This window comes from Petromyzon marinus, chromosome 31 (genome assembly GCF_048934315.1).
Source record: "Petromyzon marinus isolate PM22_M1 ecotype Great Lakes invasive population chromosome 31, UKy_Petmar_22M1.pri1.0, whole genome shotgun sequence".
Taxonomy (NCBI): Eukaryota; Metazoa; Chordata; class Hyperoartia; order Petromyzontiformes; family Petromyzontidae; genus Petromyzon; species Petromyzon marinus.
In genome coordinates, this window is record NC_133697.1 from 11,772,676 (window position 1) to 11,791,742 (window position 19,067).

General features: G+C 49.9%; 1 protein-coding gene and 1 long non-coding RNA gene across 4 annotated transcripts; one reads left to right on the forward strand and one right to left on the reverse strand.

Moving 5' to 3' along the window:
- The first annotated feature begins 4,200 nt into the window (after positions 1-4,200).
- Positions 4,201-5,250, forward strand: LOC142929581 (uncharacterized). Of its 3 annotated transcripts, none has more exons than XR_012945736.1 (5): positions 4,201-4,516; positions 4,715-4,846; positions 4,913-4,978; positions 5,045-5,110; positions 5,155-5,250. It is a non-coding gene; the product is annotated as an uncharacterized LOC142929581 (long non-coding RNA). The 3 variants fall into 3 exon arrangements; XR_012945735.1 differs by lacking the exon at positions 4,201-4,516 and adding an exon at positions 4,531-4,582; XR_012945734.1 differs by lacking the exon at positions 4,201-4,516 and having other exon boundaries at positions 4,680-4,758; positions 4,847-4,978.
- Positions 5,251-7,804: 2,554 nt separating this feature from the next.
- MRPS5 (mitochondrial ribosomal protein S5) lies at positions 7,805-17,143 on the reverse strand. Its single transcript, XM_032964062.2, has 11 exons — positions 17,026-17,143; positions 16,116-16,250; positions 14,262-14,387; positions 12,741-12,974; positions 12,446-12,480; positions 12,121-12,211; positions 11,640-11,686; positions 10,709-10,766; positions 9,634-9,696; positions 8,718-8,854; positions 7,805-8,370 (listed from the first exon to the last, which is right to left on the reverse strand). The coding sequence occupies exons 1-11, from the start codon at positions 17,078-17,080 to the stop codon at positions 8,143-8,145; spliced, it is 1,209 nt and encodes a 402-aa protein (XP_032819953.2). The 5' UTR covers positions 17,081-17,143; the 3' UTR covers positions 7,805-8,142.
- Positions 17,144-19,067: the final 1,924 nt, after the last annotated feature.

Below are 19,067 nucleotides of genomic sequence, written 5' to 3' on the forward strand. Positions count from 1 at the left end.
TTTCGCTCTCCCACTGGTTAGAATCTCTCCACTCATCACGAACTAATCCGTACTCTGTCTGCACTCCGCCACACTAACACCCACCCCACTCTATGTACTCTCCCACTCGATCACCACCCACACACACTCTCAACACCCCCTTACACTAACACACAAACACCTACTCTCCTCGCAGCACACAGCTTGGTCTATACCAGCCACACCCACACTCTCTGTTCACACTATCACCCACCCGCTATATCACACACATTTACACTCAACACCCACGCACCATGTAACCCACAATATCACCCAACTTGCTCTATCACGCACTCTCTCACCCATTATATCACCTACCCAATATATAGACATCAATCACACACCCGCTGTATCACCCACCCGGTCTCTATAACATTGCTTTTATTCCTTGCAATATTTTCAATTTTATTTTGATTGCTGTTATTGTGTTTTGCTTTTGCCAATTCAGTGACCCGGATCACTGTTGGGAAGGAGACTTCAGGCCCCTCCTGCAGTACTCTTGCATTCTCAGCTGGTTCAGCAAAGCACACGCGAACTTGAATCACCACGGACCCTGCAGCATCCGCCCTCAACGCAAAGCGGGGCGAGACCGTTTAAGGGATCACCCAACTATTAGGTAATCATAATTATAGAGCACTTTGCGCTCGGTCGATAAAAATGCGCGAATACCTGTACACACGTGGCAGTGCAGAGACCAAATCTACACTTGATTCTCGGTCCGCCTGGGTCTGTCATCAAAACTGTGCAGTGCCAGACGAGCGGAGTGCAACACAGCAGGACCGGCGGTGAGCGAATCTCGGTACAAAATCAATTGCTGCCTTTCGAACACAAAAGGCACATTTTCCAACCTGTCCCGGGTGACATCCGGAGAGGTGGCAACTCGCGCCTCCGCCCTCTGAACCTCGAAATCCTTCAACGTGTCCGCCGTGTGGTGGGTGATGAGGACATCGGTTCGAGAACCGAGAGAGGCCCATGTGTCACGCATATATATGTATTCTTCTTCTTCTTATCACGTGTGTTTATCCCAGGGTTGGCCGAGTCTTAGCAGTCTATTTTAGTAGCGTCTTACCAATTTTTTTGTGCAGGAGGAGGCGCTGTTGTGTACATAATCCCAAAATAAGTAACGTTTCGGCAAGTAACGTTTCGGCAGTGGCATATGCAGCCAGTGCCAGTTTCTGTCAATTTTTTTTAGCCATGGGAGGAAACCAGCTAAAAACCCGCTGGAGAAAACCCATTCCGAACAGGGCTATAGTGAACAAACACCACGTATAGTGTACAAACACCACGTATAGTGTACAAACACCACGTATAGTGTACAAACACCACGTATAGTGTACAAACACCACGTATAGTGTACAAACACCACGTATAGTGTACACACACCACGTATAGTGTACAAACACCACGTATAGTGTACAAACACCACGTATAGTGTACAAACACCACGTATAGTGTACAAACACCACGTATAGTGTACACACACCACGTATAGTGTACAAACACCACGTATAGTGTACAAACACCACGTATAGTGTACAAAAACCACGTATAGTGTACAAACACCACGTACAGGGCTATAGTGTACAAACACCACGTATAGTGTACAAACACCACGTATAGTGTACAAACACCACGTACAGGGCTATAGTGTACAAGCACCACGTATAGTGTACAATCACCACGTACAGGGCTATAGTGAACAAACACCACGTATAGTGTACAAACACCACGTATAGTGTACAAACACCACGTATAGTGTACAAACACCACGTATAGTGTACAAACACCACGTATAGTGTACAAACACCACGTATAGTGTACAAACACCACGTATAGTATACAAATACCACGTACAAGGCGAGAGTTTACAAACTCCACGCATTTCGATTTAAAGCTTTCGTGACTGCAATGATTCATCTTCTTTGGTTCTTTCGGTAAAGTCACGTAGAATGAGAATAAAATAATAAATTGATAAAATAAAATAACACAATAATATTCTCACGACGTTTCGGCCACAACACAAGCGGCCTTCATCAGGTGAAGGGGCGAGACTGTCTGGTAGGACAGTGCTGACTTTACCGAAAGAACCAAAGAAGATAAACTCCACGCAGTGAGGCGCCCCAGTCGAGTGTCGAACCTCCAGTCGCTCTTCTTGTTGCAAGGCGCAACTCATAACCACAGCGCCACGACCCTCTGTCGGATGCGATTGTCGCGAATAAGACGTTTCCGGAAAGTAATACGCAACCCCCCCCCCTCCACCAACAACTTTTGATTGCAAATACTGGAGGGGGGGGGGGGTTAGGGGGGAGGGAATAAGTTCGTCTTATGTGTAATCAAGTTTGTGCTGGAGGACATCACGAACGCGCGTAAGGAATTAAGTTGCAAACTTTTGAACCGCGCGTTTTTATTTAAATCCCCCCCTCCCGCCCCGCAGTCCAATTACAATTCATTTTTAGTTGTTTTTTTACGCGTGGCCGCGTGTCGCCCTCTCGCGGCCGACATCGTCCACAGCGAACATCAGAGACAAAAATCCTCGCCCCCCCTCCCCCTCTTGCAGCCTTATAACAAAGTCTGATGGGGGGGGGGGGGGGCAGGTGGTGTGAGCGAGCAGCAGCAGTGAAGGAGGCCGGCACGACGATGCTCGAGGGGGTCGGGTGACGAGCACCACGCCCGACCGCCTTCGTCTCCCCAGTGCCGATGTTCACACAGCGGCACCTAGGGGTGGAGGCCCAGCACCGGTTCAGATAACCGTCACTGGTGCTGGCCCGCGAGAGCGGGAATCGAACTCGTGTGGCCGGGTTCGCGGCGCAGCGTAACGCTAACCGCTACGCTGCCGCCACCCCACGGCGACCACCGCCAGCTAAGGTGAAAAGATAAAGGCACAGCCCTGCAATTGCTCAATCACGCCACTGCCGGCGACCGGACCTCAACTGCGAGGAGCTCGAGAGAAACCGCCGCCCCCCCCCTCCCCCCACGGAGTATTTGGCCTACTCTGCCACGCAGAGGAGGCCAAATCCCCCATCCGCCCGCGATTTGTCGATTGGACTGTGGCTGCGCGAGCTGGCTTGTGCAGGCACGGGAGGAGAGGCGATGGGCAGTATGGTCAGCATCGCGTACGGTCCGGACGGTCCCCCCCGAGGCGCGCGTGCTCGGTCGGTGATCACAGCGGCCGAGAGGGTTTGCGTCCGCCCGCCGTGAGATGGAGGAGGCCCGCGCCGAGTTAAGATTCCAGCTGCCGTTCGTCGGCGGGCACCATGACCCTCGGCAAGAACGTGGAGTTCATTCCAATAAGGAGCACAGCCCTCCCCGCCCCCCCTCGGGGTCCACGTAATGACAGGAGGCTCGCTGAACTGAACGAGCGTCCTTTGCGACGAATCAGCCGAGATCTGTTTCACTCGACTGCGCGCTTTAAACGATTTTGAAAGGAATTTGCCCCAGCGAACTTTCACGACAAGAAATATATTTTCTGGAATATTGAGCTATGTCTGCGCAGTGTTTTACATTTGGGCCGGCTCAGGACACGCTGGCCGGACTCTGTCGCTCGGCTGGCCTGGGAATTCCCCAGGAACAACTAGACTCTGTGGATAGTAGTGTATAGTGTAGTGTAGAGCAGTGTGTAGTGTATAGTAATGTTGTGTAGTAGTGTATGGTGTAGTACTGTAGTGTAGAAGTGCTGGAGTCAAGGAAAGGAAGGTCTGGACCGCCACCACTCAACATGATGCTGCCACGACCCTCACCAGGAAAAACGGATTGAGACACGAACGGACGCAGTTGTTTTATTGCTCTAGTTTCTATTGGCTTCACCATTATACTTTAAATTTAAAGCTTTCGTGACTGCAGGGATTCATATTATTGGTTCTTTCGGTAAAGTCACGTAGAAGGGAAACAATAATAATATAAAACAATAAAATAATATAAAACAATAAAAAAATATTTTTTTATTTTATTGTTTCCCTTCTACGTAACTTTACCGAAAGAACCAAGAATACATTATACTTTAGTTTATTACCCTTTAAGGTTTTGGTGAATCCAGGTCAACAACTCTTGCTAGAGCACTAACCCCTGTTCGCTCTTGAATTCTCACCCCAATGAAACAAAAACAATGTCGTAATGAGACGTATTCAATAACACCCTGCACACAATGTACAACGTACAAACGCTGGACATTTGCACTAAGTTTCACATTCTTTATTTTGGTGCGGCGCGATATAAGCAGTGTCCAAAATGTACATTTCTCAATATAAAATCTGCACGCGTTAAGCACAAATCATCACGTCGTCACGTAACTCGACTGCTTTATCCGACGCGTAACGACGACGATAGATCGAGGAATATCCTGCGACGATCTCCAATTCAACATTTTCCAGCAGTGTTTTCCGTACGCGCCTTTGTGATGGTGATGCCAAGAAGCCACAGGAATCCATCTGTGCGGATCTTTGAGTGTATCCCCTTTTTATGCACTGTGGCTCTCGGATGGTGACACTGCGGTTCTCTGAAGGTGACAATGTGGCACTCTGAAGGTGACAATGTGGCTCTCTGAAGGTGACAATGTGGCACTCTGAAGGTGACAATGTGGCTCTCTGAAGGTGACAATGTGGCTCTCTGAAGGTGACAATGTGGCTCTCTGAAGGTGACAATGTGGCTCTCTGAAGGTGACAATGTGGCTCTCTGAAGGTGACAATGTGGCTCTCTGAAGGTGACAATGTGGCTCTCTGAAGGTGACACCGTGGCTCTCTGAAGGTGACAATGTGGCTCTCTGAAGGTGACAATGTGGCTCTCTGAAGGTGACACCGTGGCTCTCTAAAGGTGACAATGTGGCTCTCTGAAGGTGACACCGTGGCTCTCTGAAGGTGACAATGTGGCTCTCTGAAGGTGACACCGTGGCTCTCTGAAGGTGACAATGTGGCTCTCTGAAGGTGACAATGTGGCTCTCTGAAGGTGACACCGTGGCTCTCTGAAGGTGACACCGTGGCTCTCTGAAGGTGACAATGTGGCTCTCTGAAGGCGACACCGTGGCTCTCTAAAGGTGACAATGTGGCTCTCTGAAGGTGACACCGTGGCTCTCTGAAGGTGACACCGTGGCTCTCTGAAGGTGACAATGTGGCTCTCTGAAGGTGACACCGTGGCTCTCTAAAGGTGACAATGTGGCTCTCTGAAGGTGACACCGTGGCTCTCTGAAGGTGACAATGTGGCTCTCTGAAGGTGACAATGTGGCTCTCTGAAGGTGACAATGTGGCACTCTGAAGGTGACAATGTGGCTCTCTGAAGGTGACAATGTGGCACTCTGAAGGTGACAATGTGGCTCTCTGAAGGTGACAATGTGGCACTCTGAAGGTGACAATGTGGCTCTCTGAAGGTGACACCGTGGCTCTCTAAAGGTGACAATGTGGCTCTCTGAAGGTGACACCGTGGCTCTCTGAAGGTGACAATGTGGCTCTCTGAAGGTGACAATGTGGCTCTCTGATGGTGACACCGTGGCTCTCTGAAGGTGACAATGTGGCTCTCTGAAGGTGACAATGTGGCTCTCTGAAGTTGACAATGTGGCTCTCTGAAGGTGACAATGTGGCTCTCTGAAGGTGACAATGTGGCTCTCTGAAGGTGACAATGTGGCTCTCTGAAGGTGACAATGTGGCACTCTGAAGGTGACAATGTGGCTCTCTGAAGGTGACAATGTGGCACTCTGAAGGTGACAATGTGGCTCTCTGAAGGTGACAATGTGGCTCTCTGAAGGTGACAATGTGGCTCTCTGAAGGTGACAATGTGGCACTCTGAAGGTGACAATGTGGCTCTCTGAAGGTGACAATGTGGCTCTCTGAAGGTGACAATGTGGCTCTCTGAAGGTGACAATGTGGCACTCTGAAGGTGACAATGTGGCTCTCTGAAGGTGACAATGTGGCACTCTGAAGGTGACAATGTGGCTCTCTGAAGGTGACAATGTGGCTCTCTGAAGGTGACAATGTGGCTCTCTGAAGGTGACAATGTGGCACTCTGAAGGTGACAATGTGGCTCTCTGAAGGTGACAATGTGGCTCTCTGAAGGTGACAATGTGGCTCTCTGAAGGTGACAATGTGGCTCTCTGAAGGTGACAATGTGGTTCTCTGAAGGTGACAATGTGGCTCTCTGAAGGTGACACCGTGGCTCTCTGAAGGTGACAATGTGGCTCTCTGAAGGTGACACCGTGGCTCTCTGAAGGTGACAATGTGGCTCTCTGAAGGTGACAATGTGGCTCTCTGAAGGTGACAATGTGGCTCTCTGAAGGTGACAATGTGGCTCTCTGAAGGTGACACCGTGGCTCTCTGAAGGTGACAATGCGGCTCTCTGAAGGTGACAATGTGGCTCTCTGAAGGTGACAATGTGGCTCTCTGAAGGTGACACCGTGGCTCTCTAAAGGTGACAATGTGGCTCTCTGAAGGTGACAATGTGGCTCTCTGAAGGTGACAATGTGGCTCTCTGAAGGTGACAATGTGGCACTCTGAAGGTGACAATGTGGCTCTCTGAAGGTGACAATGTGGCTCTCTGAAGGTGACAATGTGGCTCTCTGAAGGTGACAATGTGGCTCTCTGAAGGTGACACCGTGGCTCTCTGAAGGTGACAATGTGGCTCTCCGAAGGTGACACCGTGGCTCTCTGAAGGTGACAATGTGGCTCTCTGAAGGTGACAATGTGGCTCTCTGAAGGTGACAATGTGGCTCTCTGAAGGTGACACCGTGGCTCTCTGAAGGTGACACCGTGGCTCTCTGAAGGTGACACCGTGGCTCTCTGAAGGTGACACCGTGGCTCTCTGAAGGTGACAATGTGGCTCTCTGAAGGTGACAATGTGGCTCTCTGAAGGTGACACCGTGGCTCTCTGAAGGTGACAATGTGGCTCTCTGAAGGTGACACCGTGGCTCTCTGAAGGTGACAATGTGGCTCTCTGAAGGTGACACCGTGGCTCTCTGAAGGTGACAATGTGGCTCTCTGAAGGTGACACCGTGGCTCTCTGAAGGTGACACCGTGGCTCTCTGAAGGTGACACCGTGGCTCTCTGAAGGCGACAATGTGGCTCTCTGAAGGTGACACCGTGGCTCTCTGAAGGTGACAATGTGGCTCTCTGAAGGTGACACCGTGGCTCTCTGAAGGTGACAATGTGGCTCTCTGAAGGTGACACCGTGGCTCTCTGAAGGTGACAATGTGGCTCTCTGAAGGTGACAATGTGGCTCTCTGAAGGTGACAATGTGGCTCTCTGAAGGTGACAATGTGGCTCTCTGAAGGTGACAATGTGGCTCTCTGAAGGTGACACCGTGGCTCTCTGAAGGTGACAATGCGGCTCTCTGAAGGTGACACCGTGGCTCTCTGAAGTTGACAATGTGGCTCTCTGAAGGTGACACCGTGGCTCTCTGAAGGTGACAATGTGGCTCTCTGAAGGTGACACCGTGGCTCTCTGAAGGTGACAATGTGGCTCTCTGAAGGTGACAATGTGGCTCTCTGAAGGTGACACCGTGGCTCTCTGAAGGTGACAATGTGGCTCTCTGAAGGTGACACCGTGGCTCTCTGAAGGTGACACCGTGGCTCTCTGAAGTTGACACCGTGGCTCTCTGAAGGTGACACCGTGGCTCTCTGAAGGTGACAATGTGGCTCTCTGAAGGTGACACCGTGGCTCTCTGAAGGTGACACCGTGGCTCTCTGAAGGTGACAATGTGGCTCTCTGAAGGTGACACCGTGGCTCTCTGAAGGTGACACCGTGGCTCTCTGAAGGTGACAATGTGGCTCTCTGAAGGTGACAATGTGGCTCTCTGAAGGTGACAACGTGGCTCTCTGAAGGTGACAATGTGGCTCTCTGAAGGTGACACCGTGGCTCTCTGAAGGTGACAATGTGGCTCTCTGAAGGCGACAATGTGGCTCTCTGAAGGTGACAATGTGGCTCTCTGAAGGTGACACCGTGGCTCTCTAAAGGTGACACCGTGGCTCTCTGAATGTGACACCGTGGCTCTCTGAAGGTGACACCGTGGCTCTCTGAAGGTGACAATGTGGCTCTCTGAAGGTGACAATGTGGCTCTCTGAAGGTGACAATGTGGCTCTCTGAAGGTGACACCGCGGCTCTCTGAAGGTGACAATGTGGCTGTCAGAGTACGATGGCCGCGAGACTCTCAGAAGGCGACGGTGCGCTTCACGCCGCTCCACTTGGACCGGCCGAGCCCATGCGCCCTCTTCACGTCGTTCCAGTCGGGCGGCACGAGCGACACGGCGTCCTCCTCGAGGGGCGTGGTGGACATGGGCGTGCGGGGCGACGCCACCACCACGGGCAGCGGCCCCGTCTCGTCGCGCAGCTCCACCACATGCAGGCCGCTGCGGTCGGCGGCCTGCTGGTGCGTCTCCTGCACAGGGGGCACACCCGCGCGTGTGTCGTCGGTGTCGTCACCGTCAATTTTTCCCCTCCACATTTAAGAAACGTGCGTTCAGATTATTTGGCTGACTTATAATTTTCACGTGATAAGCCGCCACCACCACCGTCCCCAATTTCCACCACCAGCATCCCCAATTTTCACAACCACCATCTCCAACGCCGCAACTATCACAACTATCACCACCATCACTGCCACACCCACCGCGGTCGCTACCACTACCTCCGATACCACAACGGCCGCCACCAGCACCGCTTGCCATCGTCGCCCCACACCGCCTCGCCGCCAACTACACCGCCGTCACGGCGCCATGCTCCCACCTGCGTGGTGAGGCCCAGGAAGAAGGCCTTGGTCATGTTGATGAGGTTGACGGAGCCGGTGACCTTGGCGTACATGTCCTCGATGCCGATGAGGCGGCACATGGTGATGATGGCGCGGTGGCAGTGCAGCCCTTGGCCTGCTCGACCGGGAGAACGGGTGCACGTCACAGCCAACGTCGACAGCTACCCCCCCACAACTACCCGTGCCGCTCACTCCGCCCCGTTATGCGCGCACAGCAGCCGATGCACTGCTGGATGAGGGTTGTCCCTCCATGCCGTACTGGACCAGCATACAAGTACAATACGGCAAAGGATTCGGTCGCACTGACCTCTGCTGCCTGTAACGTAGGCCCCGCAGCAGCCTATGACAACCTGTTAGGCATGGTGGTCACGCATGCAAGCAGTGTTCAGGATTAATCCTGATTTGGGATTTGGTCACGAATCTAACGAGATTGGAGTGCATTCCGGGTGATTAGGTCATTGGTTAGTTTGCTAATTAATCTCCTACAATACAATACCCTTCTCCCATTCACAGATAAAGACAAAGATCCCCCATATAGCCTTAAGAGACTGCTGGGGCAAGTGCTCTCAGTGAGCAATACCTATGAAGGCCGGAACGTCACATGAGGGCGTGGGTGGCCAGCACCACGCCTGACCGCCTTTGTCTCCCGTGTGGCGATGTTTATTACGCACCGCACCAGCTACTAAATTGGGGCTGAGTCGACCTAGGCGAGGCCCAGGACCAATTCGGATAAGTCAGTGGTGTTGGTGGCCGTGAGCGGGAATTGAACTCGTGTCTATGCCGGGTTCGTAGCGCAGCGCCCTAACCACTGCTCCACCGCCCCTCACTAACATTCACAGAAATACACACACACACACACACAAATGTACGTGCACACAGGAACCGGTGTCGTACCACGCGGCATCTTTTTCACCGTGATGGTCGTGTGCCGGTACGTCGTGTTGAAGTTTTCGTAAACTGCAGCACAGACGGACGGCGACGGCGGGTCAAACGCTCGACTCAAAACGACAACAACGACACCACCACCACCACCACAACGTGCAGCCATCAACTTTGCACAACGAGGCAACGACCTGCACCGGCTGCGGCGGTGGGCAACGTGTGAACAACAAGGGAGAAATATCACGCCGAGGAGCGTGGCGTTATTGCTCCTCGCAATAAGGAAGAAGCGGTACAGGTGGCGTTAGGCTGCGGTGAAACCACGGTGGTGGTGGTGGGGGGGGTGGGGAAGCTTTGGATAGGGAGGACACGGGCAAAGCTTTTGATTAACGTGGCTGGTATCCTTCAGGTCGAGTCCCGAACAGCGACGCAGCTTTACGCCGCTAAAGTTCCGTTCATACTTGGACCACCTTCTACGTGCCCCCTTGCTACATAAAGGAGTTGAAAACACAGCCGAAGAAACGAACGGCTCTTATCTTGTACGGGTTATTATGTTTGGATGGGAGACTTGCCAGGGAATACCAGGTGTTACAGACTTGGGGCTCTGACATTGCATTCGGGCAACAGACTCACGAATCCATCCGTGCAAAAAACTTTACCCCCCTCGTGCGAGCGGGTTTTCTCTGGCTACCCCTGTTTTTCTACCACGTGTCAAAAATCACTAGTTGGTGAAAATTGGCCAAACATCCTCAATGGCAGGACTATATTGAAATAAGAGTCTTGGGACTCGGGAGAGGCGTTTCCGGATAAATGAAGGCATTATTAATAATTTTCGATACACACCCGAGGCTGTGCGTATGTTGGGATGTCTGACAATAGTTTTGGACGCTTCACTAATTAGAAAACTGGCTTAAAGTGCCTTAAACGTAGCATCCAAAATCGTGGCACTGTCCAGCCGCTTGCAGCTGGGGTTGCGTTGTTCTCTTGACGAGCACCCCCGATTAGAACGGCCGGCTACGTACGGTGCAAAAGAAGTTCATCATACGCACTAACATACGTTCAGGCATACTAACGAAGCGCGTGGCCTTACCTGTGTGGTCGTTGTAGCGCTCGATGTAATAGAGGTAGTGGATCGCCATGTTCTTCGCCTGCACAAGGGACACGGTGGTGAGGAGTGCTTCAGTGAATCGAGCGAGCGAGCTCGTAACGCAACGCATGCAAAGATACTGCTGCTCCCCAGGGAAGCGGTGATTTGAGACAATTCGATGGTCACCAATGGATCCCCTCAATCCGCCTCGGTTTCTACCGCATCGTCAGTTTTCGACTCGTTTCTACCGTTTTGTCCGACCCAGTAAGCCTTCAAGTGACGTGAGCATACCAATTTGCGAAAATTAGAATAAACTGAACATCATAAAACGATCGATTCTCGCTCAAGCGATTTGACGCACGCATCCTGAGCATAAGAGCCGATTTGAATTGATGAATCTATGCATCGTTACCTGTCAGGTACATACCTACATAATGCACTAGCATAATGACTTTGAGACCCCCCCCACCGCCTACACATTCCGCAAGGAGTGACTAACCCTGCTAATCTATCACATTAACACAGCTACTTCAATGCTAAATTCCTCTGTTGATATGTAAACTCCTTTGTCAAGGCTCTCTCCTCCTCCCACCCAGCTTAAAATACGCTGCCAAGATTAGCAGTGTTCATTAAGACGCTGTCTTTCCGACAGCTCTCTTTCTTCACCTGAGGACGGCTGCTTGCGTTGTGGCCAAAACGTTGTGAGAATTTTATTATGTTTTTATTTTTATTATTTCCCTTCTACGTGACTTTACCGAAAGAACCAAGAATAGGCACATGCCAGTCAAAAACAACTCGGGCTGGGAGGGAAGGAGGGGTGTTAATCGTATCCCATCGGTCACTTACTCACCCATTCACCCACCCGCTCAAATCACCCATGCAGCAACTCACTCATCCACTCACTAATTCTCCCAGCATTCCACCCCCGTTTTACCTTTCTCAGCGCTGCTGTCCTTTCTGGAGCTTTTCCGATCGCGAACCCTGCAGAGGAAAACATTTCAGAATGCTGCGAGTAACAATCCACCATGGCGAGCCATTGGGCACGAACACCCAGCGCGCGATTGTGGCTGTTGCGCTGCTCTTTGATGACAGGGCATGCGCGGGCATCTTTGTGGGCAGCGGTGGCACAGTGATTGGCGCCCTGCACGAAGAACCCAGCGACCCGAGTCAAGATTCCCGCTTACGACCAGCGTCGGTGTCGACTATCTGAACCGGTCCAGTGCTTACCCTGATCCCTTCACCTGATGAAGGCCGCTTGCGTTGTGGCCGGAACGTCGTGATTTTTGTTGTTTTATTTTTTTACCTACGTGACTTTACCGAATAGAACCAAAGAGTATGGATCCTTGCAGTCACGAAAGCTTCAAATCTAGAATATCCGTGGGATCTTTATCTTGTGTGTTGCCGTCAGAACGTACCAGCTGCACCCTTCTTGTTACCAACGACCACGAGAGCCCGGCACGACTTCTTGCGCCCTTCCTTGCCCGTCATGTGAAACACATTTCTCACCTTCGCAAGCACACAGAGATGCACACGCAGATATATGCACGCACGCGCACACACAAACAGTGGGAATCCCAAGGCATGGAACCAATAGGCCATGTTACTTTATAGGCAGAAAGAGGCCATCACAGGCAAAGGAAATAAAGGTACTGAGCTTGAAGAGAGGCAGGGAGTCGACAGGTAGGGGATGGGAGTACCAGACGATGGACTGCAGGGTGCAGCGTTATACAAAGAGCTTACCTCGATAACCCTGGAATCAAAGTCTTCGTAAGTGTCTGAAAATAAAAAAAAGACAAACCATAAAAGGAAACGTTAAGATCTCATACAAGGGAAGAGTTTTTAACAGTCATTCTCATGCAGAACTCTTTCGAATTCGAGCCAACGGTGCCCTTCCCGAGCACAATTCTCTGTTAAAGAAAAAGCGATTTGAATCCCCTATCGAAACCGATCTGATCGGCTACACAAGGATGTGAAGTTTCATCCATCACAGCACCCCCTCCCACCATCACCACCACCACCACCACGCGCCACCCACCTCCGTTGGGGCTGGGGTCGGGTGGGCCGAGGCTGATGCCACCCCAGTTGCGTCCGGACCAGCCGCGCTCCGTCTTCACGCGGAAGCGCTTCTTTTTGTCCCACTCGTCTCGCTTGAGGAGCATGTTGGCCTGCATCTCCAGCTGCTCCGCCTCGCTGCGCCGACTCGGCTTCTGGATGCCGTCCTCCAGACGGATCGGCATGTTCAGGCCCGGCCACAAGAAGCCGCCCTTACCTGCGATCAATTCGCCCGTTCTTTCAATCGTCCGGCACTCGTTCCATTCACCCGTCATAATTTACTTGCAACCAGGTGACAGCTCGTCGAGGAGAAACAAAAAAAAGTTTTGCAATTCGATCAACGAAACGCCGGCTCTGAAAATTTAAGTATGCATACATTTACTGCAATGTGAGTGACAAACATTACCCGAATCGCAGGGCGTGCGCTATGTGTGCGTGTCAATTGACACCCCAGACATCCTTGCACGGAAGATGTTACACACCAAGCGATTTCCCAGATGAAATATTTTAAAGAAATGTGGAAAAGTGCAGCGCCCCCTCGTGTTTGGATTAAAAAAAGTCACTTGAACGATCTCAGAAGTAGCTGTGATCTCATTTATCAGACAACTGTTTAACAGGATGATGCAGTGCTTACTGCAATAGTTCCTCAGGGATACTTAATCGTATGGCATGCTGACAATAGCACAATTGGAATAAAATTGGGGAAAGGACAACAAAATAATGAAAACAAAGTAGCACGTGAACAATGGTCTCCGACCATCCCTTCTAACAATTGTAATCCTGTGGAACGTCTGCTAAAGAGATGAAGTGATGAAATCAGCTCATGTGCCGGTGATAGGTGGAATATCGCATTGCAGGATCATGAAATATGGCGATGGCGAGGGGAGGTTTTCATCCAGCAGTGGCTGATGATGATAATGTATACATGTCTCTTCACTGTGATTCTTAAATGTTAATCTTAGTTTTAATGGTTAGGTTAGTAACACTTAAGTCTGTGCTCTCCAGTTGCCTGGGTAAAAAGTGGGCTCGGTTTTTCCCAATCCTGGCCAGCTGGCTCAAGAGCTTAAATGAAATGATGAATAATTTAGTGCCATTTCTCAATCCACTGCTGAATGAAGTCCTCCTCACACCACGTCTGTCACGTGGGTCATTTGAGATGGTGGCGGTTTGCAGAGGCCTTCATCCAACAGTGGATTGGCCGTAGTGACATGGCCATGAATAATAGCTCAATTAAGTGGCTTATCACCTGGACATTTATAGCAACCAAATACTCCAAACGCATGTTGATTCTAAATTGGGAGGGAAAAATTGGACCCAGAGAAAAATCCACGCAAACTCCACAAATATACAATAGTCGGGGTTAAGAATGAACCCACGAACTTCTACATACCAGGCGAGGTGGTTAACATCTCGCAAGCGCGGCGCCCAACAATGAACGCCGTGGCAATGCTCCCATCGCACACGTAAGCACGACACACTGGTGCACGAGCGAGTCATTGCATACCTTCCCCGATGGTCTGTCCAAAGTTGAGGTTCTTCTTGAACTTGCGCTTGGCCCTCTTTCCTCGACCCTTGCGCATCGCCGACCCCGAATTGGCCACGACGCCTTTCCACAGCTCGTCAGCTGTCACTGCACCCCGGCGGACAAGAGCGTGAAACCACAGCGGCGGCAACGCAAAGTGTCTTGCAATCGGAAACCTGGTCTCCCCGCAGTCAGAAACCCGGTCTCTTGCAAACTTAGTAACCTGCAAATACGTAGGTTGTTTTGCGGTGGTGCTGCCTAGTTGTACGTGTGTTCGTGTTATAGGGCGTGTAGTTGGGCACGATGTCGGGCAATGTGCTGGATAACACGCGGTACAACTCGAAAACACGTCAGAAAGGTCGAAAACACGTCAGAAAGGTTGGTGATCTGCATCTAGAAACCCAATCTCACGTAGAGGGATACCCGGTTTATTCACGGCCAGAAAGCCATTCAGGTAACAAGAAGCCTAGTCACCTACAATTGGAAAAATGGTCTCCTGTAATTGGAAACCCTGACACCCATATGTACTGTGACTTAAGATCCATCTTCTCTTATTCAATTTTGGATCGTACGATACAATTGTAAACTGCCACACTTATGACAAATCATAAGATATTTTTTTCCGTAATCTGGCTCCTAGTCTCCTGCAACCCGAAAGCCCAGTTCCTTTTCATTTGAAACCTGGTAGCCTGCAATCAGAAAACCCCAACACACGTATTTACTTTGACAATAAGTTTTCTCCAATGACAAATTGAACCTTATGGCGGGACCCTGGGGGTCCCGAATAAACGGAAGTCAAAATCGTAATTAATCAATTTTGGCGACTCCGTCTCACCGCGCACATAAACGCTGCGACCCACCTGGCACGGATCATTCTGTTGAAATGTCGTCCGAGTATAGCGAGGACGAATGCGCAGAAGAGCTGAACAAGCGAATGCACTACATGCTCGGTAATGGGCAGGATCATAAGTCTTATCCAAAGCTGCTCAAACTGCCTACACGACTTAAGTCCTTTATTCGTCATAACGGTATGCTTAATACAGTGAAACTGCTCTCTTATCTTCATTATTATTTGTGACCCACCAATGTCTGCAGCCAGGATCAATCGATGACAATCCTTTTTCCTGCAGATTTTTAACAGATGAGATGCATTGCATCGTTAATTCCTCCTGTTTCATAATATTTCTCTTAAATTTTGATTTAAAGCTTTCGTGACTGCAGTAATTCATATTCTTAGCTCTTTCGGTAAAGTCACGTGACTTTACCGAAAGAGCTAAGAATATAATACTTCTCTTGTCCGTATTCATCTGTGCATTTAGTTTTTTTTGGGGTTAAGCCATAGTCCCCCCACATACCGCTCGTATCAATGCGGATAAGAGCGGCGACCCACTACTCTGTAGATTGGTATAAACGCTTGTTATATGAACAGCGCATTGAAAACGCTTACTATTTTATGTACTGTTTACAAAATGTGTTCACAAATCCACACTGAGAAACACGATGATTGACAGAGGGATGTAAATTATTTTTGCGATAGTGTATTTAAATAGAGGTACTGCAGGTAAGTAGTTTTCAGTTTTACAGGCGTAGTTAACAAGACAACGCTTGCCACCATCCTTCAAACCCATTGGTGAAAAAGAGCAAAGTTTTTGTTTACATTATAATACGATGTTTATGCGAGAGCCCCGGCTCTCGCATAAACATAAGGTTCATTTAGGAAAGCACTGCAATTACAGCCCAACGATGATGTTCAGTCCTCTCGGCCCCCCACCCTCCCCCGGTTGACCACAACTGCATAAGTCGTCCCCTCCTGCTGCTGCTGCAACTCTCGCTCACGTTTGTTGAAAAAGCTGCCGTGACGCCGTGGCTGGGTAACGATGGGGGCGACCGCTGCACCCCGAGGGGACAGGGTCCCCAGGGTCACGGTGGAGAAGAGCGACCTGGGGCATCGCTGAGCCGCACAGACGCCCTCTGTGAACGAAACAATGAAATGCCAATCAATGTTAATTAACGACAATTCAAATGTTCATTTATATATATATTTTTTAAAAACCCTGACCTACCATAGTGGTGTAAGCGCGTGGTTGTTATAGGCCCTTGATGAAAGGAATGAAATGGGGGCCCCTGTTTGACTTCGCACCCAGAGCCTATGGCCCCCTATGGCCCACGGGTCCCAGTGCAGCTCCACCAACTGCGAGTCGGCTCGCTGGGTGGGTTGTCAACTGCGATTGTCAAAAGGGGGTCAAACAGTCTCCCGCCATGGGAACGTGGAATTTCCACCAGTGGCTCAGGACAAGCGAAGCTCGTTTGACTGGCACTCGACACACGCGTTCACCGCAGCACCCGGGCACACGCCTATCTTTAGTCATCAAGAGCCGTGATCAATCCACTGCTGGATGAAGGTTGCTGGTACCTTTCACACCTAGTGTGCAAGAGAATTCATGAAGCATTTCATCGCAAGCCGGAGAAACAGCAACTCTCCGTAACTAGCCGTCGCATTTACGAATTGATGACAAAAATAAATTCCAAACGCGTCTCATTTAAATTAAAATAATTCAGCACGCGAAGGGGTCAAACGAAGGCGTGGAGGAGCAGGGGAGAGGCCTTCTTCGGTGGCGGCAGCAGCTGCCACTGACGAGGGCCGCGCCGTCTTCTCCCCGTCTCCCGTCTCCGCCGCGAGCGGAGACGAGATACCCGGAGGGAAGAGAGCGCGGGTGAGCGGTGAAACAAGACGACTTCGACTCACCCCGCAGAGAGGTCGCCCTCAGCAGACACGAGCCCAGCCGCCAGGAGGCCGCCATGCTGAGTCCTCCCAGCCCAGAGCCGAGTTTACATTCCCTAGTGCGGGTAGGGGAGGGGGGGGCTGCTGGGGGGGGCACCGTTTGGTTTTCCATAGAACTGATAAGTATGCGTGCATTAAATTATCTAGTGCGGATAGGAGCCGCTAGGGGGCACTGTTTAGTTTTCATACAACTTATAAGTATGGATGTACATTACATTCTATAGTGCAGATAGGCGCGGCTAGGTGTAGTTTAGTTTTCATACAGCGGGTAAGTGTGAATGTACAATTAATTCCCTAGTGCGGATAGGAGCCACTTGGGGGTACGGTTTAGTTTCCATACAACTGACAAGTATTGATATTCAATACATTCCCTAATGCAGATAGGAACCACGATGGGCATTGTTTGGTTTGCATACGACTGATAAGTATGGATTTACAATTCATTCCCTATTGCGGATAGGAGCCACTAGGGGTACGGTTTAGTTTCCATACAACTGATAAGTATAGATGCACAATGCATTATTGAGAGCGGGTAGGAGCCACTCGGAGGAAGATTTGGTTATACAGTAATGTATTGCTCATAATAAAGGCGTTTGGGGTGAGATCGTGTCAATATGAATGTGTCGTTAACCCACCACCACCCGACACAGCCAATTAGTCAGGTTTATAATTTCAACAAAACGTTTCATATAGATCATAATTCAGCACACTCGTGCGTTGGAGAATAAACCCACAACGTTTGCAATTTGAGTACGACGTTTCGCTGGTGATTACAACAACCAGCTTCATCAGGCGATCTGCCAGGATTGTGAAGAAGTCTTCCCGTTTTTGGTCTCAAAGAGACCACGGTGATGTGAGCCTATCAGGCGCGAATATCAGAGGGGCATTAATGTATAATCGTATACATTACAACAGGATTGTGTTAATCTGAGAATATGCAATGCCTATTAGCGGTTGGGTTAGTCACAGTTAACATCAACGAAGCCGCGATTTGAATCAAAATGTTGGTATCGAATTTTCAGCCTGTGCTGTATTTGAACATCACTTTCCATATTTTATCTAAATGCTTCTTATTAGGCTGGAAACGTTTTAGTATTATTTTTCATGAACTTACTTTTGTCCAATTATTTTTTTTTACATCGGTTTAAACGTTGGTAGTGGTGACAGCAATTTCAAATAACTTCACGTAAAATTGCTGTAAATTGTTCAATGGTTTACAGAGGCGTTGTTCATGCTAGGGGCGATGGCCGGTGGTGGAGAAAATTAATGTCCGTGCCAGCCAAAGAACTGAATGTGTCGGAGAGTTTCCGTCTACCCAGGAGATGGAGCAATGAAATCACACCTCCGATTACCACGGTTGGCTACGTACGGTGCGAAAGAAGTTCAACATGGGTACAAATCCATTATTACATCGCAGGATCATGAGAGATGGTGACAACTTGGGAAGGATTTCATCCAGCAGTGTATTGATCATGGCTGCTGCTGATGATGCTCATACAATGGACAGACATTTCCTATAGATATCGAGTGTGAAGATGCCAGACGGAGGCTGTTTGAAAACGGATGCCATAAGAAACTGGGGGTGCGAATTGCACCTGTGAGTGAATAATTTGAAAGGTAGATTTTGAACACTTCGCCATCTGCGCTCGAAGGCTGGCACCGTTCCTAACGTAATTATGTTGATGAAATGCACAGCAGTTTATGACTCCAACATCTGTTCTGCCTCGTAAAGCAGCCCTGTCACGATCTATGTGCCTGTTATGGATGCGCCACAGCCCCACGATCAATGATGGCACAGGAAATTCGAGCAATGTGTTTCTGGTGGGTATTTTTTGTTATTGAATTCAGCACCATCCCTCTTGTGGAATCGTTAAAAAAACTGCAAGGAAGACCTCCACATTAGCAGTTAGCTCCTGAACATATTGCGGCCATACGCAAAAATATAACTGCCAGTCAACATACACAAGCAGACTTTTCCTTTATGTCCTCTCACTTCACTCCCAAAT

Coding starts and splice junctions, on each gene's coding strand:
- MRPS5 (XM_032964062.2), bottom strand. CDS start 17,080: ATGGCGGCCTCCTGGCGGCTGGGCTCGTGTCTGCTGAGGGCGACCTCT. Junction 14,388..16,115: donor CGGCAGCTTTTTCAACAAAC/GTGAGCGAGAGT, acceptor GCCGGGGTGCAG/TGACAGCTGACGAGCTGTGG. Junction 12,212..12,445: donor TTGATTCCAGGGTTATCGAG/GTAAGCTCTTTG, acceptor GTGCTTGCGAAG/GTGAGAAATGTGTTTCACAT.